Raw genomic sequence first — 25174 nt, 5'->3', positions numbered from 1 at the left:
CCTTACAGGTACATTTTATAAACACTTTAAAGAGCACTTGCCCCATTTCTGGTTCAAGTTTTTGAAGAAGCAATATTACACAGATATTTAGCATCTACTCAAAAACAAGGGCTTAAATTCATTCTCAAACCCAAAGAAGATAAATTAAATGCTAAAAATTGGAGCCCAATCACCTTATTAATTTACAATGCAAAACATTTGCTTCGATTTTGGAGGAGAGGCCTAAGAAGGTATGGTCAACAGTTATTCATGAAGAAAGCTATAATTTATGCCAGGGAGATTATTACAAATAAAAAGATATTGATTCTGAGTATGCGAAATTATAGTTAATTTAAATGCAAAACATATTTATGCTTACAGACTCACCTTAGACGCACCTTAGTATCTTACAATTAGGTAATTTTACAGCTCATCCTTTAAATATGCCTGTTTTAATATATATGCACTGTTTGCACTGTGTCTGTACCCTCTGCCTTGCTCTATAGTTGTTTACTTCCTCTCTTATTTTCCTTTGGATTTTAACCTAAATTAATGCTTTAGGTTTGATTTAAAGGTCATTCCAATTGTGCAATCCCTTTCTTTCATATGAAAACAAACAAAAAACACAGGAACACAGTGACCCTTAAAAATGTTCTGGAGGTCACTGTTAAATTTCATAACATAATCTTTCAATTGTGAAAGTAAATGTGAGGGCTTAGTTTGTTGTCAGTTTATGCATTAACCCAATGGGGTTTTATAATATATTTTCCACGTCCATTGCTTATTAGTTATATTAAGAGATTACTAAGCAGCTGGGAAACTTTTCTTTCCACATTAGTGATGACTTCTGTTAAAATGTCACAACCGGGGATAAAATGTCTGGTTTTGTGACTCACAAAATTGCTTAAGTTAACATGATGCAAGAAACTGTCTTGTTGCAGAATGAGTCTTTCTTTTATTTTAATTTAATTCTTTTTTTTTAAGTATTTTATGTTTCCATTGGTTGTTTATTTATTTCCGTTGCCTTGCAAGTTAAGTTGATCTCCTGTATATAACTGTTATCTTCTTTTATTTTTTGTAAGAAAGCAAAGTGGAGATTCCTAATTAAAACTATAAAATAATGTGTTTTGTTCAATAAAACAACAACAACAACAACAACAAACAAACAAAACAAAAAAAACTTCCAACCAGGTTATTTACCGACTGAACGGAAGCACAAATTCCCGATTCCTATTGGCTCAGCCGCTCGCCAAGCCCCGCCTACAATCCCGGAACAGGAACCTGTTTGTTTCTGCAGCTGCTGACGTTGGTGCTCAGCTCAGTGACGATGGCGTCCACAGATCTGTCCCTGCTGGATCTAACAGATAAGGAAACTCGGGAGAAATTGTCTTTATGGGACCGCCGTATAGATGCCACGGCCCCTCTGACGGAGAGGCAAATGGACTCTGTCCTGGAGATCCGAGCTGCAGCCGAAACGCTCTCTGTTCCCTCGGAGGTGAGAGAAGATCCTGTACAAAGCTAGCTGGCTAACACTGATGCTAACTTCATTCTCATATGTTGGAGAAGTACCCTTTATGCTTAATGAATTAATCTCCTCCTCTATGTCCAAGAAATGTGATATCTGCTATGCAAATGCTGTATTCAGGCGACCTTATCTTAGTTCAGTCTAGCTAGTAGCCTTGTATTTGTTTAGCATCGTGCTATGCTCACAGTTAGCTGAAACCTTGTCATTGAGGACTGTTTTGTTTTGTAGCTGCCCATCGAGGATCTCTGCAGTCTGTCATCTCGGTCCTTGCAGTCCCCGTTCACAGCAACAGTGCCTGCTTCCACAGAGGACGTCCTGCTCCAAGGTTTTCGACTCCTCGAAATGGAAAATGACAGAATAGAAACAGCACAGCAGGTAGGGTTGGCCACTTGAATGAAGCTTGTTAAACACTGTTTGCGTTGTAATAGGGTGTAATACGGCGCTGTTTTTCTTTCCAGTTCTTTTCCTGGTTTGCCAAGTTACAGACACACATGGACTTGGATGAGAGCTCAAAGTACAGGTTCTGAAACATCCCCCATTATTACTGTTTATTTTGTTATGTTCTGTAATAATACACATCTACTGTAAAGAAAAAATATTGTTCTCTATAATACTATATATATAATCTCATACATACCGTCTGGCTTTATTTATTAGCAGGGATGAAAGTAGTTTTAAATCCTTGTTTGTGCTAAATTATAAATCCCCTTTACTTATATGGCGCCTTACTCTACATTCTGTCATTCAGCCACACATTAACACTAGGATGGATGCAGGCTACATTACTGACACATAATTTTTTTTTTTTAAATCACCTCATACTGTAATGGTTTGATAATGCAAATTACACAGAGAACCTCTAGGACTGCCATATTGAAAATAAGAACTTCATCTAAAAAAACTGAAAACTCAAAGGTTAAAATATTCAAAGGAAACAGAGAGAAATGTCTGTGACATTAAAATCTATCTAAACAGATTGAAAAAGAAACTACGAGAGAGAACTAGTTGACAATAAGTAAATACTTATTCTGGATATAGCAGGACTTCTTATGGACAAATTTAAAGCGGAACACCAGTTTTTTACATTGGCCCCTTGATTTTACGTTATTACATCATGTTCTACTCACCCATATTAGTTTTGTGTCATTTGGAGCTGTTCCGAAGATATTTGGTTTTATAATCCAAGTAATGTCTTCCTATGGGCAACAAGTTGAAGGCACAAACTAAATGTCCCCCAGACATCCTCGGTTATATTTTTTATATTTATATTTCTTTTTAAAATAAAGCGGAGTGTGTATGACGTCATCCACGCGCCGGACTGGAGTTGTGACAGGCAGCCCGGTCCACAGGTGGCTACGCTCTACCCCTTCTATTCATTCGGCGAGCTACTCTGATTCCTACAATTCCATTTCAAAAGCGAGATCATCTGTGGTAGTAGCACTAGACATCTTCCAGGCATGTGAGTAAAACTAGCAGCAGTTCAGCGGACAGGATGAATGAATGGTATCCGGCGCGCGCAGAGGACGTCATACACACTCCGTTTTGTTTTTAAAGAATATAAATAGAAAAAATATAACCGCGGATGTCTGGGGGACAGTGATTCGCCTACATGTTATGAATGCTGGCGTACTATAAATGATAAGTTATGAACAGTTTAGTTTGTGCCTTCAACTCGTTGCCCATAGGAAGACGTTACTTGGATATAACCTAACGGTATATCTTCAGAACAGCTCCAAATGACAAAAAACTAATATGGGTGAGTAGAACATGATGTAATAATGTAAAATCAAGGGGCCAATGTAAAAAAAAAAAAAAAAAAAAAAAAAAAAACAATGTTCCCCTTTAAGTTTTGCACACCTTAATCCTGGAACTTAAACAAAAGCATTTTAACAGTTGGCTGTTTGTTTTGTTCAGTTGCATAGATTTCATTAAGTTAATGCAGAGATGTTGCTGAGTCTCCCAGAAACAGTTGAGCACAAAGCTAATGTAGAATAATCCAGCAGGAAGAGGCGCACCCTTGGGACCGTGCGCTAGCGCAGAAGTGGGATCATGAGTGAGCATTACTGGCAGAGCAGAGTTGGTCAGAGTTGAGCACCAGATACGTACTGAGCGAGTGTGCCTGTGTGAGCTGCACACCTGCCTCAGATCAGTGACTGCATGTTGAGGTTGGTGGCACACAAAATGTGGCAATGTTTTTAGTGCCATATTTTGTAACCAGATCATCTTAGTACTTGGTACCTTTTACTAGTACACAGAACCGCACTGTTCAGGTTTACTCTCACTACTCTAGTTGTATATCAGAATGTTGCCGGTTTTGATTTAGACCAGCAATCAGAAGGAACAGTCTAGGAGTGTTCGACTAGTGGTTAGAGAAGTGCACTTGTCCTCTGAGAAGATTGCAAGCACCCGGTTCGATCGCCACAGTCTGTGCTCTGGGTCCCTGAGCAAGACCCCTAACTCAACAGTGCTTCCAGGTCCAACACAATGGCAGCCCTCTGCTGCACAAGGAGATGGGTTGAATGCACAGGTACATTTCTCCAGTGTGCGATTAATAAAGTTCAATTATTATAATTATTAGTCCTCGGTTACAGACCTATTTGTCTGCATCACTGAAAGTCAATAGTTAGAATAAAATACAGTTTGGTCTCCTTCCTATCTCCTCTTTCTTTCATCTTTTGTCCTGTTTTTTTCCTTTTCCTTCTTCTTCTTCTGTTTTTCTGCTCTACTTACATTGCAGTGTCCATATGAACTGTAAAACTCCCTGCATAATTATAATAAAGCAATTTATATACATGAAACAAGTGGAGCGGTATGGCAATTGCGATACCGCTACACTTGTGAAAGTAAAATCTGTTGGGCTCCTTTTGGCATCAAGACAATTATTCTTATTGCCACCTTGCCAGACAGGACACTGTAAAAAAAAAAAAAAAAAAAAAAAAAAAAAAAAAAAAAAAGAATAAAATACAGTTTGGTTACTTAGATTTCTGATCTATTCTTAGATTCATTCTTTTAAGCACCTAAAAGTGAGCATTTTATCCATAATATATACATTTTAAAAGATGTGTATAAAGAAAAAAAAGTATGCTGTTTTGGTATATGTGCGATCAATCATTAGTATATAGTATAGTTGGTATCTAAGAGCTGGAATAGCCAAATATAAACTCCTAAGCAGATAATAACAAAAAAACTGCTTTTTGATAAATTCTTTTTTTTACAGAACTACATTGAGTTTATACTTCTTTAAGTGGAATGTGCTTTCAGACTTCTTAAGTAATACTTCCTCATTGTAAACTGTGTTAAATTTTGATGTTAATGCTTGCTACTATGGTTTTATAATCCAACATATTTATGTCATGGTTTCCGCGGTTCATTAAAAATCATTAAATTATAATTTTTTTTAATGAAGGCCTTAATTGGCATTAAAATTAATTGAATATGATTATATTGGCATTTGAAATGCTTTATTAAAAAAAAAGTTGTACAAACAATTTTGGAAGATATATCAAATATAACTGGTTCCCCATGTTTGCCTGGAGCTGCTGATCATAAAGCCTTATGTTCGGAAAAAAAGCTTGAGGCGGAGAATAACCTAGGGAATGGGCAAATGCTAATTTCAAAAAAGGTGGCTGGAAGACTAGAAATTAACATTAAAAGAGCATTCAAAATCAGTAAATTAGAGTTACTCATTCCTGTATATACACTGTTTGTGTTATTGCATTATATTGTATTTAAGTTTTCCAATGTTTTTTGATTTCATTTAGGAGAACCAGAGATGATCTTAACAGCTACCAAGTACAGTGTGATGCTATTCTGAAAGATGTGAATGCTGCTCTCGAGCATTTGGATTCTCTCCAAAAACAGTACCTGTTTGTGTCCAATAAGACCGGCGCCTTGCATGAGGCCTGTGAACAGCTGCTAAAAGAACAAGTAAGGGCATTCTCGATCTCATGAGTAAAGCCTGTGCTAACTTAAATAGATTGATTTTTTTCCTCATTTCAGTTAAAACCTTTTTGTTTTTTTATAGCAGCGATATGACTAGTGACTGAATAAATCAATTAGGTTTATTTTTCTGCCTATCTCCATCTTTTTGTTATAACTATGTTATGTACTTGTGTTTCTTACAGTCAGAGCTGGTTAACCTGGCAGAGAGCATTCAGCAGAAACTATCATATTTTAATGAGTTGGAAAACATAAACACGGTAGGCTGTTTTCTTTTTTTCATTTTGTACTGTGTCCTTCAGGTCATTATAGTTTACAAAAAGAAACATGATGCTTAGTATTACTTAAAGACAAAACAGTTAACTCCTATATTTTTTATCTCCCTAGCATGACTGTAACTGCTATAAAAGTCTTAATAATGTGGATTTTCCACATTATGAATGAGTTTGTGAATGAGTTCAATCTTAACTTCTGTTTTTCTTCTTTGCAGAAACTGAATTCTCCAACTTTATCTGTAAATAGCGAAGGTTTTATACCCATGTTGTCCAAATTGGATGACTGCATAGAATATGTTTCCTCACATGTAAGTAATATATAATAGCTTATAATTGGGAGGATGGTAAACCATAACTGGTGTTTCGGTATCTTTTGTAAGAAAATGGATATAGTTGTGATAATGATGTTAAAATATTATTAAAAGAACTGTGTGTCCATGTACTGTATTTTAACAGTTATGGTAATGCCTTTCATTCTGATTTACTTTTCTTCTTTTTTGCAGCCCAATTTCAAGGATTATCCAGTTTATTTGGCTAAATTTAAACAATGTCTTTCTAAAGCTATGCACTTCATGAAGGTCTACGTTGTAAACACTATGCAATCTCTTACCAGCCAGTTGACAAAAAGGGTAAGAATAACGATGATCTAAAATGCAATCTATATTAGGAATGTTAGCCCATCATTTCTACTTTAGTACTACATGTTCTAATAGTGGTAGGTATTGTTTCGGAGTGACTATTTTTTCACAAAATCTTAAGGTTTTCCCTTTTAAAAATTTGTACGTTTAATCAAAATGCAATACAAGTTGTGATGCTTTCTTTGTTTTTTTTTTCCCGTATTCATATAATATTCGTTTACTTTCTATTGAATGTTAAAGATCAATACTGACTTACCTGTATATAAAGGATTATCTGTCTTTGTCTCTGTTAAATTTATTTAAATATCAGGCTTTAAATAATATTTTGTGTTTTATACCCTAAAATTTTCCATGGGTCAATAGCCTTTTTTTTTTTTTTTTTTGGAAAATATGCAGGTGGCATTATTTTAATAGTTTCATTGTTTTTTAGCTGAACCCAATTAGTTCTAGTTTCCACGTAAAAAGTATTTGTGGAAACTATTAAGAAGTTAAAATTTTAAATATTAGAACCTTATATACTAAATAGTTAAACCATTGGTTGATTTTCTTTTTAAAATTCATGTAGTTCTCAAGATGAGGTCATATCAGCTTAAAATATGTTATGTCAAACATGCACACACTATTAATCTATCAACATTTGTTGGTTAATAATTAGTTATTCTATGGCTAATGGGATATTTTATAATAATTAAAACCTGATTTTCTTTTTTTATTCTTATATTTCAATATACTTTGGTTGTAGCATAAATATTCTCCTCTTTGCAATGGTTCTAACACTTTTATCAAAAAGTTTTATCTAGAAGTGCATATATTGCTATCTGTTCTTCCTACACTTCACTCAACAATTTTGCTCTATAAAGTTAGCAATATTGTATAGATATTGTATTAAAACTTAAAACCTGTTTCTGTTTGCACATGTACAGCGTGCAGCTGAATTTAAAGGTTCCAGTTCCCTAATGCACTGAACTAAATATTGTCCTCCTACCTTTGGAAGATTTAGCTGAAAATACATAGAAATACCTTGTTTCAAAAGACGGATGCCTCCCCCATAGGTTACAGCAGAGAAACATTTCAACTGTATAATATATATAATAGCTGAAGAGGGTGTTTTATAGATTAATATAAATAACCAAAAGTAAAACACACTAAGGCCGCAGCTTATGAATCTGCAGGTTATAGGGCTTTTATCATGTTTAACTGGATTTTTTGTTTTTTTTCTGCCCCTCAGGATCCTATGGGTCTAACTAACGCAGACAACGCCTTTACACTTTACTATGTTAAATTCAGAGCTGCTGCACCTAAAGTCAGAGTAAGTATATTTTATTTCCCACATTTTTTTTTTCTAGCAATTTATATTGGGTGGATTTTTGTGAATACCTTTTAATTTTCATTTATATTTTCTCCCTTCAGCCACTGATTGAACAGATAGAGCAGCGAGCAGAAAAGATTCCAGAGTGAGATTTCCCAGGTTTTTTTACTTCAACAAAGCAGCAGCAGCGAGTGTTTTTTTTTTTTTTGATAAATGTTTTTTTCCTTTGGGCTCTGAATTTGACTGTTTCCTAATATGTGCAGGTACCATCAGCTGCTAGATGAAATCCATCAATGCTACCTTGACCAGAGAGAACAGTTGCTCTGTCCCTGCATTACGTCGACCATCACTGACTTGACCAAGCAAAACAGCAAAGACCACTGTGCTCTGGTAAGGCATGACGATTTCAAAGCCAGGGTTGCCCTTTAGTTAGTGAAAGATGACATTTTAGTTTACGTGGAAAGGACGGCATGGGGCCTCCGGGACATTCTGCAAGTGTTTGAGGAGGCAGAGAGCAACAGCGCTCAATAAATTAGCATAACCTACACTGGAAAAATAGAAATCTAAATAAGTCATTTTTTTTCTTAAAATAAGTGTTTTTAAAAATAAGTTTATGTTTTTTCTTGTTTGTAGAGTATTCTTATAGGTTTTGCTTGTTTTTTACTTGGAGTTTATCTACATGTGGAAAATGATGTGTCTGCAGGTTCGAAGTGGCTGTGCCTTTATGGTTCATGTGTGTCAGGATGAACATCAGCTGTTTAATGAATTCTTCTTAAAGCCTACATCCAAGTTAGAGTGAGTAGTAACCACACGAGTTAACATAGACAGCGGGCTACAGTTGGACATGTACAGCCATTATTTGTTTATTTTTCTGTTATTGACCCCCATCTTCAAGTTCATCTTGAAGTAAACAATTGAGTAAACAATTGTTTTGAATTTTTTTTTAAATTGTACAAATGACTGAGGATGTTCATCTCTGACAGTGAACTACTAGAGAAGTTATGTTTGTCGCTGTATGATGTTCTACGACCGTTGATAATCCACATCATCCACCTTGAAACGCTGTCTGAGTTGTGCAGCATCCTAAAGAATGAGATGCTGGAGGACCACGTTCAAAACAATGGTAGGTTAGAGTATTTTCTCTTCTGCACAGTTAACACTAGGCTGCACTGCGTGCATGATTTTGTTGTTGCGACTTGCATGTTGTGAAAAATAAGAAATAAACAGAAGGAAAAACCATAAAATCTTACTAGATTGAAAGCCAATGAAAAAAAAATGTAAATCTTAAGGGTAATGAAGGGCAGCCAGATATGTTATATGTTTAGTGCTTTCTAAACAAGTGACAGTAATAAGGATAATAATAATAATACTCTTTATTTAAAAAAAGGGGCAGTTTATCATGACAATTTTTTTTGTTGTTGCTTTTTTGCAGTTTGTTCCAGTCCTATTACAGCCTTGGTGTCATATGCTAAACATAGCAATTCTTATTTTGTTTTACAATCATTTAATTTAAGGGCACCAGATACAAAGCAAACATTACTTCTTGAAATAAATCATTTATACCTAAAGATTTTAAGATTCTTTTAACCATTGTTTAAAAAGGTATGTCCTTTTAGATGCAGTCTAGAGATTCGCATACCCTTTAAAGATACAAATTAGCAAAGGGCTGACTTTTTATTGCAGTTACACTGGCATTTTATTTCTGCCATTAGCAAGCTATATCACTTCCACGAAGGCAAGTGTTGGCAGAAGGCAAGTGGGTTGGCAGATGTATGGAGGGAGGTTTAAGTCCCAGTGCTTTTCATTTAGTCATGAAGTTGGTAGGTAATGAGGCAGCCTTTTAAATGTGAAGAAGGGAGTTTTTTTATTTTTATTTTCTTGCATCTCTTAATTTTGTTTAAGATAGAAAATATTCCATAAGAGAAAATACAATGTTAATGTTTTCAGTTTCTCAATTTTTTTTTTTTTTACAGTCTTAAATGAGATTATTTAATTTCTGAAAAATGAAAACGTATACACCTGACAAGCCATAATGATAACATGTAGCACTCTTGGTTTAGTGAACACATTATTAATCTTAAATTCCTCCCATTGAATCCCTTTAGGAAAAAGAGGACCATTTAGCTAAACCCTCTGAGCTAATTGGACGAAGCGACACCTAGTGCCGGTATTTAAATACTTTAGTTTTGCGTTTCATTTTGTTACCATTCAGAAAAAAACAACATATAAAATCTGCAGGAAGAAAACATTCTTCCCAGCACATCAGCATAAATATTTGAACTCTCTGTAGTTAAACTAACATAATAGACGTTCTGAATATGAACACTCCTGATTCCACAGTAGTTGCATACACTCCTGGTTATATCCTATGTTAACTGCTACTCATGGTTATATAATGTAGGTTGAGGTTACCATTAACTGCTTGTACTACAGCATTCTGTTTAAAAGATTTAAACAATAACAGCCAGTTCCTTAGATGAGATAAAAAACTGAAATGAGAAAGTAACCTCCATTTTACTTAAATGATGTAATGGGCATTGAAAAGCTATTATTTTGTTTCATTAAAACCATAAACATAAATCCTTTTATATCACAAAGGATGGAAAGTAGTGAAGTGGTTAAAAAAATGATGCATAGTTATTAAAATTGTAGTTGGAATTGTAATATTAACATATACTTAGTTTTTATGTAGTTTTGAATTATTCCCTCTCCTCGTGGCTTTGTCCCGACATGTTCATTTGACCTGTCAATAACACGGGGCAGCAGATTTCAATTGAAAGCTCAGATTTGGTGCAGCACATCAAAATGTTGCTTTTGTATTTGAGTTGTACATTGTCCCTTTTTTTTTATCTTTGGTCAAAATAAAAAAAAAGTATTCAGCACCTCCAAGTCGTTACCTTTTAGAACTAACCCTCTGACTAAATACACTGTTGATGTGATTTCTACAAGTCAACACTTTTGACAAAGCTTAACATGACAAATATAACCAAGGGGAGGTTTTATAGCTTTGCCAGATCCAAGAGATTATGTTTTGCATGAAGGCCAAACCATTCAGGTTTGGCTTTAATAGGTGGCTTCTGAAGGTATCAGGGTTACATTTGATGCTGCCAGGGGGATACATTGTCTTTTTTTTTTTTTTTTAGTAATGTGATACCTAATGTTGGTATGTATTATAAAATTCTAATACACAAAATACTTAAAAAACTTGTGGTTGTGATTTGAAAAAATGTCCAGACTTAACTCTCCAGGCATTAAATCTCAGTGCCTTGAACTAGGGGCGTGGTGGCTTTAGAACAGTAACATAAATATAATTTAGTTGGATAATTTAAATTAACCAAATTTTTGCTGAACTATTGTTGCTGCTGGTGTACCCTCTAACTCTGAGCCTTGGAGCATTTTTTTTTTCTTTGCAGATATGTTAAGATGATAACCACAGGGCTCATGTTATTTCAAAAATCTTTTATCTCTAAGAGACATTAGTCTTAAGTAAATGATAACTCTGTTGCATTGAAAGCCATTAAGGCTATACAAATTTAAAAAAAGAAGAAAAAAACTCAATTTTATGACTCTTTAAACCATCTCAATGTCCTTGTTGTAGCTGCCTGTTAGACTGGTGTGCATCTAACCTAAAAAATGTAACTATACTTTGCTGAGGACAAACCGTGTAACAACTCATTTCATATGCTCTGCTTAACACTTTGCTCAAATAAAACACCTCTAGAGAAGGAATCTAAAATGTAAGATATAGATATATCAGGTTTTCTCATACCGCTCTCACAATTACCAGTATTCTGCCTGCAGCTATTTTCTCGGTTTTCAAAGCTCTGTGTGTTGACACGGTTTAATGCTTATACCCACGTCTCTAAAGTGTTCCCTCTTTTTTATGTGTTGCTACAAATTCGGTAAAAGTGTCTGGCTTTTCAACATTTTCTACATGATGATGACTAAAGTACTTGGAGCAATATGATTAAAAAGAAAATTTATTGAACTCTTGGATTCTAAAAAAAGAAACTGCATGCTGCAGTAGTTATACTAGAGGAGATTTTTTTTAGCAACTCACTGTGAAAATGACTCTTGGCCCTCTTTAGCGTTCTGTTTTTAAACAAACTAATGTAACTGAGGGGGTCACACACCTCAGACGGATAAGACTATAACATGTAGAGTTAATGGCTGTGGTGTACCCACAAAGTTTAACACTGGAGAAATTTTCATTTGATATTAGAATACTTACTTTTTTAAAGGAAGGCACAGGAAAACTCTGATACTCTGAAGTCCCTAAGAATAAAAAAAAGTACTTTTAGAAGACACTTTCTTGATTTCCAGTTAAGCAGTTTACTCCCCACTGTCACCACAATCTTGTCCAGGTTGAAAGTTTGCTACCAACTCTGTGTTTAACCATTTCACCCTCAGTCAACCCTGTTTGGCGCTGAAATATACAGAAATATATTCTCAAATTATTATTTTTTAAACCTCATTGTGCAGAATTGTGTATTTATGTGATGTTGAAAGTAATTGTGACATCAGTCTTTTTTTTTTTTTTTATATCCAGACTTTTTTAAATCCTAATTCTATCAGTTTAAATCTATGATATTCATATTGCCTGCACCAACTCCTTTGTCACGTGCTTGAGCTATGAGAGAAGTTGCTCTCTTTGACGTACTTTTGTGTTCTAGCTGTCAGAAAGCATAACAAAGAATGTTGCCTTCAGGACTACAATTTAATTTCAGTCACCCTGAAAACTATAAGCTTGTAGTTGCTATTTCAGTAAAATCTTGTTTCTGGTTTAATACGCTGACAGAATCTTTACTCACTTAATTTAATGACCAACCCTCTGCTGGTGTTGAGGATATTTTTAACTCTACAGTGGTCACCCAGTAATATTGAAAGCAACTTTGAGCTTAAGCCGCAGCTTCATTCATCTTCATTGCTCCCTGCATGCATCAGCCTGTACAGTAACAGCAGGAACTAGGTGGAGTTTAGATGGTTGGAGCACAAGCTTACAGTTAATATTATTGCCCTGGAACTAAATAGGTGTTATAGTGAGGTTTAGAAGCTGGTATGAAAGCATGCATCATTGATTTAAAAAGTCCCCACAGAGGCAGATGGGTGTGCATACTAACAGATATCTGTACTGTGCTCACTCAATGAGAAAGCAGACTTCAAGCTCTAACCTTTGAGAGTAATTGTCATAGCCTGTTTTCTACATAAGAGGTCAAGGTTTGTCTGACATATTTTTTCCGAAGTGACTCCTCTTCAATAAAGAACTGTTTGATTGGGCGTTAAGACGGCTCAGTTCAATTTGGTCAGCTAAAAGTTCTGCAAAAAGTATACAGCAATCATAATCCTGTTCATCTGAAGAGGTCTGGTGCTAACTTACCTTACAGGCTACTAAATCTAAAACGAAAAAAAAAAAAAATATATATATATATTAGTGCTGTCAATCGATTAAATTTTTTTAATCGCGATTAATCGCATCAATGCCTGAGTTAACTCGCGATTAATCGCATTTTAATCGCAAATTTTTTTTCTGATTGAAAATCATTTAAATACTCTCGATGACATACAAAAAATACATACAGGCTAGGTTTGTGCCAATGTTCTTTTTTTTTTAAATGAGAACAGGTCACAGACACTGATTTATGCCATAGAAACATATGGCAAGAAGATGGGGAGGCATGTAGCAAAAAATAACAAATATGTAGCCAAAAAAAAGGCCCTGAAAACAGGCTGATGTAAAAGACAGTCTTTACAGTTAATACAGTCTTTTGAACAAAGACAAGCATTTTACCCTACTGCTATAAAATGTAGTAGAGTTAACATTAGATGTTAATTAACCAAGGTAATAATGAACAATTTTCAATCAATACATCAAAATCAATAGACCGACATCACTAGATGGAGGTAGTCTATGCTCTAGAAAGTTACTTTTCAGCCTCTTAACAAAAATGAGAACACACACACAAGCACCCACCCACCCACACACAGACACACCCACCCACACACACACACGATACCGACCTGTGACAGCAAGAGTGCCGTAGCAGATTCCATTTCACCTCAGTAATCTGTTTTCTCAGCGTATTTCAGGTTGCTACTAGTTATCAGACGCTCAACTTGTTTGTTGGTGGTGGGGCTTAAAGAAAAGGCACTAGCGCTACCCAGTGTATGAGCGTCTTTTTTCCTTGAGGAGCTCCGCTCTAGAAGCCTATGAGAAATGCATAGACTGGGGGAAAATAGCCCCGCCTTCCCGCAGGCTGCAGCGGGATGAACTTGGAAAAATTGTACCATAAAACCACATAGCGTTAATCTCACGTTAAAAAAATTATCGCCGTTAAAATGGCCTCGCGTTAACGCGATAATAACGCGATAATTTTGACAGCACTAATATATATATATATAAATGGGTCAGAATATATAATTGGAAGGTATTTGAATTGGAATTGACCTTAACAGAAATTGACTCATTAACTTTTCTATTAGTGAATACATTTTTAAGCAGCTTATATTTAATTTCCTTAAAATTTGGTATGATGTGAATTAAAACAGTTTTATGTAGTGATATACTTAATCGACTTTGATCAAGATGAGCCGTAATTGTATGGCTTGTTTTCATGTGTTATCTTATTACTGTCATCTTATTGGCCAATTATATCAGCTTCTATAACAGCTACATTTCAGAGAGAATGCAGCATTATTTTGTTGTTTTTAAGATTGTTACTGGATGAAAATACATTTCGCTTCTTATCATTTATTTTTTGCAGCCTTCATGTGAACTAATCCTGTTGATCTTCATGGCTGGAAAATTTGAATTATTGGTTCATTTGTTGTGGTCTTTATATTGGTTGATCTGACTTCCATTTTCTTTCATGTAGCTGCTCAACTGGGTGCCTTTGAAGCCCTGGTGAAGCAGATGCTGGAGGATGTTCAGGAGAGGCTGGTCTACAGGACTCACATCTACATCCAGACTGATATCATTGGTTACAACCCAGCTCCGGGTGATCTGGCTTATCCTGAAAAACTGGAAATGATGGAAGTAGGCAATGTGTTCTGAAATATGACAGCTATTTTTTATGTTTTGCCAATAGAGTATGTCACAGAGCAACGATGATGTGTAAATGCTGCCATGCTTTTCATTTGCTCTTGATTAATTGAAACGATTTCAGCATTTACAGAAGCAGCTTTATATAACTCTGAAATGAGTTGGGCTGCTGAGCGTTTCCAGAAATTGCTCTTCTCTGTTGTGTAGCATTGTCGTCTATGTTCGTAATGCATAAAGACTGCTTTTACAATATACCCAGCAGTGCAAACCTATTCCCTGGTTAATCTTTAGATGTTTTCACCTTTTTGTGTGTGGATTTGATTTCATTTCTTCAGACGCATTTCATTTCATGTCGATTTTCAAAGCCCTGAAAACTTCTGTGGCTTAGGAAGAAGAAGCACTAACAGCAACTTCTCTTTCCAGTTTCTTTCTTCTTTAAAACTCTTTTAATCCTTATCTCAATATGAAAAACTTTATTCTAGCGAATACCTGCACAGTTTATAAAAAAATAAGACATATTTTTGTCTTTGGCAGCTTTAATTTTGTTTGGCCTCTAAAAGCTTTAAAGTTTATATTTAATTTTTATTTACATATCAACTGTCTTGCTCCTCTCTGTAACACCAGAGAATTGCCCAGAGCTTGAAGGAAGAACAGATGAAACAGACGTCACAAGACCCTACATTTTCAGATGTGCAGCTTGAGGATGCAGATAGAAGAAGAAACAGTAATGCGGGTTTGTTTCTTTAGGTTATGATTTTGTTATTACTATGAGCATGGATTGATAATTTGCCTGATGTTGCCCTCTGTTTTCGACACCAAAACAGGCAGCGTGGAACCGTCTCGTCTGCAGACATCTGTGTCTCCTGCGGATCTGCACGGCATGTGGTACCCCACTGTCAGGCGAACCCTGGTTTGTTTGTCCAAGCTCTACAGATGCATTGATGTAAGACTTCAATGTTTAAAGGAAACTAATTTGAAGTGCTGCAAGATGTCAACGGTTTACTTTTAGCTCTTCTCTTTTATCTGCCTGTTTTTTTACACCAAGTCTTTGTCTGTTTTTTTCACAGAGAGCAGTGTTCCAGGGTTTATCTCAAGAAGCCTTATCTGCTTGCATCCAGTCACTTCTTAAAGCTTCTGATATCATCCTTAAAAACAAGGTTGGCACACCGGTTAAGTTTATTATATGGTTATGAGTTTGTATAATGATAAAATCAGCTTCCAAAAATTTTTTTTTTTTTCTGCTAACTTCTAAAATGTAGACATCCACTATTCAGGATTTTGACATACACTAACTCGTGAAAGTAGTTACTATATAGGTGTTTTTAAGGTCAGTGTAAATTATTTAATATTAGTCTAACGGATCGCTGATATGTGCTGTTGCTATTGCCTCTTTTTGTGACAGATTTTTGAAGCTGATAATACCTTTTCTCCCTAAATTTACATGATGTTATTTCTAACAAATGTAACACAAGTCTTGATAAAAACAAAACATCTATTATCAAATCTAACAAAGGGTTAGCATTAGATTGCAAATACAACGTATGTCAGAGTCCTGCATAAGTCTAATTTTTCAAAACTGTATCAGCCCGGACCCGTAGAGTTCAGAACCTAGACCGACCCATTATCCGCAATCATCCCCATTTAAAAGCCGGCCAGGACTGCAGGTAACTATAAATAATAAAGTGCCACCGGACCCGTGATCACAAAGGGGTATGCACAGCCGTTTATAATAACAGAAGCAGAAAAGAACATTGCCTTACTCTCACATCCAGCGAGCACTGCGCTCACAGGTTAAAAGCTGTAAATTGGATGAAGGTTTACCTCATAGCTTAAAATACTGTTATCTGGATATTTTTAAATCAATTTATTTTGTAAGATGGAGAGGTGGTGAATAAAATATAAATAAGTTTCATTCATGCTGGAACTCTATAATAAACATATTTTTAGTTTATACCTGTGCCCGCACCTGTGAAATAATATGGGTTTTTTCTACCCATAGATGTATGTTTTATACGGATACTCGACCCGGCGCAGGACTCTGATCTATGTTTTGCTCTATCCAATATTAAAACTATGGATAGTTGGAAAAGAAAATTCTGGGATTTAAGATGGCAGTGGGGGGATATATATACCCTGCACAGGTTAAAAGTCTTTACAACAGAGATGTATAACCATGGAAACCCTCACACCTAAGCCAGTAGAATAAAAAATTGATCTCACAATGGAGAAATTAACTCTGCATTTAACCCATTCCCCTTGGGGAGCAGTGGGCTGCCACCGCGCAGCTCCCAGAGAGCAGTGTGGGGTTAAGGGTGTTGCTCAGTGACCCAGAGTGCAGGCTGTGGGGATCGAACTGGATACTTACAACCTTCTCAGAGCACAAGTGCACTGCTCTTATCACTAGGCAAACACTCCCAGACTGTTCCTTCTGATTGGTGCATTTCTAAATCAAAACTGGCAACATTCTGATATTCAGTTATTTTTTATGTATTCGTTTATTTTGTTAATTTTAATTACACTTTTGTTTTTTTTAACAATTTAAATTAAGTTTTATGAATTTCTTTTATTTTTTTAATTTTTGTTTCAAATGAACTTATTTAGTATTTTAAGTTAATAAATTAAGCCTTGTGAAGCACCACAGAGTTCAGCTCACCCATCCTTTATTTATGGGCTTTTCTCACCTCCAAATTTGGTGCCAGTATCTTGTGCTCAGTGGCATTTCAACCTTCCACTTCAAATTAAAGCAGCAGCATTAATCTCAGGGGACATGTTCCCACCCAGTGGTGTTGATGTTTTTTTTTTTCTTGCAAAAGCTCCTACAGGGAGGCTTAGTAATGCATGATTTGAGCTTCCATATTTGTCAAAGTAATGTTAATATTCTGACTATAGTTTATGATTAGAAGCATCTGCTTATCACTGCTGATCCTGTCTCTTTTTATGTTCTCTTTAGTATGGACAGTCAGCAGATGCCTTTTTTCTGGCAGGCTGCAGTGAGGATGTAACACTCTGCTTTGTCTTTCTGCAGACCCAAATAGATGGGCAACTTTTCCTGATCAAACACCTGCTGATACTGCGGGAACAGATTGCCCCATTTCACACTGATTTTGCCATCAAGGAAATCTCGCTGGATCTGAAAAAAACCCGAGGTAAGATAATTAAAGGCAGAGGGGAACATTGGTGTTCAACTCCATAAAGCCAGTCATTACATTTTCACGCTCATTAAGCAAGTTGTGCCTATCACATGCACCAGTGGCAACAATTAATGTGGAAATTGTAATCCAGCAACATAATGTACATTAACCGATGCCTCCAAGGGCAAAAAGGGGCCCCTACTATCGCCATCATCTCAGCCACTGGCTTGTTATATTTTCCAGCACTAGATGGCACTGTAACTCTACACCATCTAAGATTTAATCTCTGTTGCTTTGTGTTAAGACGCTGCCTTCAAAATCCTGAACCCCAAGGCTGTTCCTAAATTCTTCCGTCTCAATAGTCACAATGCCATACTTGAATTCCTTTTGGAGGTAGAGTATTTTTTGATGTCTCCCCTCACCTTTCATACTAAACATACTATTCACTTTATGTGCTTTGATAGCACCCTGCCTAAGGGAGCTCCTGTTTGATATTACTAAACCCTTTTTCTCTATGACCCCCCCAGGGAACACCGGAGATAAAAGAGCACTACATTGACTCAAAGAAGGATGTGGACCGACACCTGAAGTTCAGCTGTGAGCAGTTTATCCAGCAGCAGACTAAGATATATGTGGGGAACCTTGAGGAGTTTCTCACCAAGGTAACTGTTAAAGTGAAGGCACACTTAGGCTGAAGCAGCTCATCTCTACCTTTGTGTTTTTCAGCTTTTAAATTTTTCTTTTAATTACTTGTTTATTTACTTGCTATAAATTATCTCACTACTTAAGAGAAACTGATGAAGAATGTCAGTCCTATTCATCAAGAATTTTCATTTCAGTTCAAGGTGAAATAATGCCATTTTAAATATTTTTTGTTTAAATAAATTATCTTTTTTTTTGTCTTTATATTACAAGACAAAAACAGATTAGATTATCTGGAAGGTGAGCCTCTTGTCAACCTGTAATATTGGTTTTTGCTGTGATCAGGTTTCAGCTCTGAAAACGATGACCGTCCAAGGTGGTCCCACATATAGCCTGTCTCAGCAACCTTGGGCTCAGCCAGGTAAGATTTTACTCCGGAAAAAAAATCATGAAGCTATTCATCAAATCCCCTGTACCAAATACTAGAGGTTATGACAATGTTTTGCTTTGCCTTTTTTCAGCCTATGCATTTTGTTCCTCTCTCTTTTCAGCAAAGATCAACGATATAGTGATGGCCACATACCGGGTGATGAAGAGCAAGCTGCCGAGCACTTTACAGAGCATGTCCTTGTATCTGGCCAATAGAGACACAGAGTTCATTCTTTTTAAGCCTGTCAGGGTGGGTTTCATTAACCGGATCTCTTCATTTCTGTCACAAAATTATAACAGCTAGAAAATGTCAGTTAGAAAAGGTTTGCATCTGTTAAGGTGCTACCTATTTCATGGTTTAGTATAGACCCCCTCTTAACAATATCTTTGGAAATATTCTCAAATAAGTTGCAGATAAGTCGCAGGTTTATCTGTAACTTATGCATGTTACATTTTGGCTAGATATTAAACTAGGTCTTATTGAAATTGAACCAGCTTATTTAAATTGGCCAGACAGCCTTGATGTTTAAGCAAAGTTCATGGAATCTGGAGCTGTAAAAGAAGATTACAGCTGAGTTCAAAACATATCAGTGGCTTCAGACATCTGCCAAAAAAATGTGCAATATTCTTTACATCAAACATTGCACTCAGGCCGCATCTGGTCTGCAGCCGAGGCCAAAACATATAAAGCCCAGTCGTGATGCGTCTGTTAAAACTGTCGAAGGCTGGAGTCCAGAGACCTCTTCTGTCTCTGTGGACTTCAGCACACTTTGTCTAAAGTTTTTAAAAGTGGCTACTGATGCATGTTTATGATTAGCACTCATTGCTATACTCCTAGTATGCTCCCCCATCCATCCTGCTTAATCCAGTCCAAAATTACATTTAGGATGTATTTGGGGTTATTGTGCTATTTGAACATGCCATTGAGTCCTGACCTAAAATTTCATACTCATGGAAGAAAAGAAAAAAAAAGAGGGGAATGGGTAACCACTAAGGTTTAAAAACGCCTTATTTTGATACACAAGCATCATTGGTTACAATGAAACATGTTCCACATCAACATGAGCTGAGGTAATTTGGCAAGTCAGACTGTTGATGTATAGCACTACGGTTTAGTTCTACACATCATTAATCTGGAAAAGCTCCCATTGAATCTTCAGGGAAAGGAGCAGCGTTCAGCAAAACCTTTTGAGCTGATTGGGGGAAGTGAGACCTAGTTCCCGCCTTCTGAAGTTTGGTTTTAGCCAATCATTGTAACAAATGAAATGGCAGCAAATGCTAGTAGTAACCAAAAAACAGACCTTTATGTTCCTTTTTAATAGAAAAAAAAAATCCTGGATTCTGACAAAACAGATGTGATAGTAGCAGCTACACTACTGCACAGCCCTTTTTATTGTGGTTTGGCTGTCAGTTCTGCAACTCTTGCTTTATGTTCTGCCTTAAACCATAATACTGCAACTTGATTGGGTCTTACCCAAACTATTTCAACTGGATTGGTAAAAGATGGTTTCTTGGGTGTTAGTGAGCTCACAAATACCATGGGAAATCAGCTTGCAGGCAAGATTAGAACTGAGGTTGAAGCTAAGCAGATGAGAAACCAATACAGCAATATTAATTAAAATGATCTTGGAGGAATCATTGTAGTACTTCCTAACCTAGGAACACTACAGAACGTTTTTGACACAACTTTTCAGAATCTTCTGTTGATCACATGCACAGTTCAAATACTTCAAAAAGCATTATGGTTGGACAAGAGATATAACTGTCTGGATAAGCTGATAGGAGGTATGTTTAACAGTTTTTAACCCCAAGCTACGTAAGGCTAGAACACAACGAATCTGATTTTGCAGCCGCTCCGACAGAAAATCGTGTCGGACGAGGTCTTGACGTTAAGCGCTCATTGAAAGTCATTGGGGAGGATCACACCTGACACAATTTATCACAAGGGGGCTTGTGTAGGTCTGACTGAGATGGACCCCAGGTAAATATTAGCCAGACTATGCAGCAGTTCAGCTGCACTTTCATGGGTCTGACAGGAAGAGAGGCGGTTAAAAAGTAAAGCAAATCCATTTTGGGGGAATATATACAAATAAAATCTGTTAATTGCAAAAGGAAAGAGTCAGGTTTGGAGTCACATATAGAGTATATAGTAAGCTAGACATACTCGTGCAAAAGCCATAAATGAAACAATAAAAAACAATAATTTACCAATGACAGGAGTTCAAGTGGACAGAAAACAAATTAAGTAGTGATCCTCTTTGAGCCTCACAAAAACAATGAGGCATAGAAAGCGCAGTTTATCAATCTCCTCGGAAAAAGAAATAACTTGAGTAGGAGAAAAAATGGATATAGTAAAATAGTGATCCTCTTTGAGCATTACAAAAAAACAAGGGAAATGGGGCAGGTAATTGTGACGTATCTCTTTATGAAAGAAAGAAAAGTTTTGATAAACTTCCCAAATCTCTCTCTGAGACTCACCTCTCACTGCCTCAGTCAGCATTTAAACTGCCCAACAGTGTTTATTTCTATGGTTTTCTTTTCTTTATACGTAGACCTCATTATGTTTTTAATATAGTCATATGAACATTCTCGATCTGTTCTTGTGAGATGCTGTACAAACTCGTTAAGTGGGGCTTTGCTTTATAGAGTGCACCCTTGTTTTTTTTATTTTATTAATAACTTCATAATCTGTCCATTTCAAATGTGGGAAACTTAATTTGTGTATAGCACAGAGATAGCATTGAAAAGAATGTGCAGATCTGCTCAACCTGCCTAGGCAGAGCCTCTATACGCAGTCAGTGTGACATGAAAGAAATCAGATCGGAGATTAACAAGTCGTACGCAACAGGTGTGTTCTGGCCATTAAACCGTTATGGTCTATGCTTGGAAATGAGGCTCATATTAAGAAATCACCCAATTGTAACAAAACTCCAGCAGGTTTGATAAGAAAAATGATCAAATATACAGTCAGAACAATACAAATAAACATGTTACTAGCCACAAAGAAAAATTCAGTTTCTTAAGGAAAAATCATTCAAGCATTAATGGAGATGTGTGTTTACTATTAAGCCTGTTTGTAAATTAGACCCATGGAATTTATCTAGGTTTCAGAAGAATAAGTTTAAACTTGGAAACCTATTTTCTAATTAAAAAAGAAAACATTCAAGGTTTACACCATAAAAGCATTTGAAAAAATAACTGTTTTAAATGGGCCTATTTGTGCTTCAAAACTAGGATGACATTCATTCTCATGACTAAATGGAGAATTCTCAATGGCACTTTATAAATATAATTTTGCTACTTTGCACATTTAGCAGTCATGTCAACAAACCTTATAATGTAATGTCAGGCCTTTTTAATGCTTTTGTTTATCCAGTCATCTGAGGAAATTAGCTGCCAAGATAAGACGACCATTGGTGAAATAATGGGGAAGCGTAGTAAGCAACTCTTTGTTTGCCTTCTACTCTCAGGATGACTGTTTTGTTTTAATGGGGCATAGAGATGGAGCCTCTCGCCAAAAATTTTGTCAGTGTGATTGAACTCTAATAGAGAAATATTTGTGCTGCATGTGTACTATTCATCAAGGTGCCAGGTGAGGCTGAATGAGAAAGAAACAAAATTTGCTGGTTGACATGGAAACAGGAATAGTGAGGGGACAAAGGCCAGATGGAAATGTGGTTTAATTTCCCTCCAGCACTCAGTAACACTGGGTAATAGGATGTTGTTGTTTTTTTTCTTTTCTTTTTCCACAGAACAACATCCAGCAGGTATTCCAAAGACTGCACGCTTTGCTTCAGGAGGAATACAGTGGAGAAGACCTTCAAATCATCGCATGTCCATCTATGGAGCAGGTACAGCTCTGTGGAGTTAGCTCAGCCTTTAGGGGCTTTAGATATTTTTAATAATGATGTTGGACCTTCTAAAAGTGCTTCAAGCTAACTTCAGGGAATGTACATTTAAAAATGTGCACATGTTCAAACATAGCGAGCGCTCATTGCTTTTCACTTTATTTCAGATTAACCTGCTGCTGTCTGTGAATAAGTAATGTTTGGTGAATTGATGCACCTTCATGATAGCAACGTGAAGCCAGAGCTTCAGCCATGACCTGGAGACTGAGTGGGTGGAATGACCATGGACAAAAAGCTGCACGCGTGCTGCCTGCTGGGACGGGAGTGCTGGATGGATGCTTGGAAACAAAACAGAAAAAAAAACTCCAAACAGTCCAAAGATTTTTCTGGTTGAGGTTTTGATTCTGTTGAATTTTAATAAAAGGAAAAAGTTTTCAGGTTCAACTTGTTGGACAAGTTAAAGGTCTTAGGGTTACTCTTGCTCTAATAGTGGTGGGTTTTTGATAACTGTTGCATCTCTTTAAGAAGATTTAGAGTTAAATTAAAGACAGGATGGGGATTTAAGGATAAGGACATGACAGACATAACTAACCAGTTAGCAGGAAACTACTGTAACGGCCAGTAAGAGGCCCTAACAGTCATATGCCCAGTTCCTTTCTTTGATTTGGAAGGACAATGCTGCAAAAAAATACTTCACTTCTTTTTTTTCACCATGTGGAAGTCTGCCCTGCAGAAGTTTTAACACCCTTTAAACTGTTTCACATTTGGTCACGTAGTAACCACAAACTTTAACACATTGTGTGGAGATTTATATGATAGGCTCGCATTAGGACTGAAAGTGAAGAAAATAATACATGGTTTACACAATTCATTGAAACATTAATCCATAAAGTTCGGCCTGTATTTGTATTCTTTAATAAAGATGAATAGGTTTAAACAAGGGTTAGGTTTTAAAATAACGTAGTTTTGTTTCCATCTCTCAGAGCACTGGTCTTTCCATCTAGGTAAATGGTATGCTTCAGCTAGACTCACAGTATTGTAAGGAAATCTTTAATCAGAAAAGCAGCCAGGAGGCTTTTGGTATCTATGCAGTAACTGCAAATATTCCCCTACTCAGGTGGATAACTATTATTATTTTTTTTCTCCTGAGATATCTTTGATATATGAGTTACTAGAAAACAGTCTATTAGAAATTCTTGCATTTTGTCACAATCCTTGCAGGGGACACAGCAAACAAAGCAATCTGTTAAGATGCTGTTGTTGAAGACTGATGGAAATGAGTGAAGGGCATTCCTGGAAAAAAAAAGAAGCTTTTAGAGGTCGTCAAAAACTTGAAAGGGAGACGAGCCCAAAAAACTAACCAGAACTATGCTGAAAGGATTAGAAATAAGAACATCTGGCTTTAAAGAAAAAGACTGATGCATTTACACTACTTTGTCAAGAATAGGTAAAAATGCCAGTAAAAATCTGGTAAAGAGAGATACCACAAGGCAAAAGTACTGCGAGTTGAACAGATTTAACTAAATATTTATGACGTATCACATAAAATACAAACATAATACTATTCTCGCTTATGTTTGCAACATAAAATGTGAAATAGTTTGAAAGAGTTTAAATCTTTTTGCAAGGCGCTGCTGGTCTGTCTTGTAGCCAGATGGGTGACTCAGGTCTGACAGGTTTTTTTCTTCTAGTCAAAGCAATGACGTTTGTTTCCTTAAACCCTCTCACCCAAAAACTCCATGTGAATATTTTTATTTTTGTGGTTTTGTTGCATATTTGTAAAAAGGAACCCTGTGTTTTATACTTTTCATCTTTTATAAATTAATTCAGCATTTAATCTAGCACAATATAAGACTTTGCTCTGAACATGAAGAATGGATGTGTGTCATCAGTGTAACTCTTTGCTTTGGTTTATCTCATGTAAAATGATTTGTAGAGGTCTTCTATTTATGGACATTCTTAATAAAAAGAAGAAGTTATTAATCTAACTTGGCTTTATTTCTAAAAAGCATTTAATCGTTACATTCAAATTCAAGGGACACTGCAGATTGAGTCTCTTTACACAAATGAGAAAATCCTATTGAAGGACATTGTCTGCTTTGGGGGGTCATCTTGGCAGAGTGTTGCCGTTTCACTGGCAGCTGCTGCCGTTCCATCTGCAGGAGGAGGCTTTACTAAAGCTTGACCTTCGGTGGACTGAGGCTCCTTTGATAGGTGACGAGGGACTGGATGTTCTGGAGCAGCGCCTTGATCTCCGCGCTCTTCTGCTTCAGATAAGTCTGAAGCTAGTCACCCCCCTGCACTGTTAGGATTCTGCCTTGATTTTCCCATAAAAAGCACAAAAAAATGCAGAAGGGGAGATTTAGGTCTGAAATTGGGGTCACCCTGAGGGACGAAATGACTTACTTTCAGTTTATCCT

General features: G+C 36.4%; 1 protein-coding gene across 2 annotated transcripts; it reads left to right on the top strand.

The window, feature by feature from the left end:
• Nucleotides 1–1261: 1261 nt before the first annotated feature.
• On the top strand, nucleotides 1262–24055 carry cog3 (component of oligomeric golgi complex 3). Of its 2 annotated transcripts, none has more exons than XM_038293421.1 (23): nucleotides 1262–1474; nucleotides 1733–1879; nucleotides 1963–2024; nucleotides 5266–5431; nucleotides 5629–5703; nucleotides 5934–6026; nucleotides 6222–6347; nucleotides 7585–7665; nucleotides 7767–7810; nucleotides 7929–8055; nucleotides 8369–8460; nucleotides 8649–8788; nucleotides 14538–14698; nucleotides 15329–15428; nucleotides 15529–15647; nucleotides 15772–15861; nucleotides 17730–17850; nucleotides 18140–18228; nucleotides 18363–18497; nucleotides 18823–18898; nucleotides 19029–19156; nucleotides 22659–22757; nucleotides 22922–24055. In XM_038293421.1, exons 1-23 carry the CDS (start codon nucleotides 1307–1309, stop codon nucleotides 22949–22951), a joined length of 2469 nt encoding a protein of 822 aa, XP_038149349.1. In that variant the 5' UTR covers nucleotides 1262–1306; the 3' UTR covers nucleotides 22952–24055. The 2 variants fall into 2 exon arrangements, with proteins under 2 accessions (XP_038149349.1, XP_038149348.1); XM_038293420.1 differs by having other exon boundaries at nucleotides 1263–1474; nucleotides 15329–15437.
• The last annotated feature ends 1119 nt before the right edge of the window (nucleotides 24056–25174 follow it).

This window comes from Cyprinodon tularosa, unplaced genomic scaffold (assembly GCF_016077235.1).
Source record: "Cyprinodon tularosa strain WSP-4 unplaced genomic scaffold, ASM1607723v1 ctg326, whole genome shotgun sequence".
NCBI classification, from domain to species: domain Eukaryota; kingdom Metazoa; phylum Chordata; class Actinopteri; order Cyprinodontiformes; family Cyprinodontidae; genus Cyprinodon; species Cyprinodon tularosa.
This window is presented reverse-complemented; position numbering and strand designations above follow the sequence as displayed.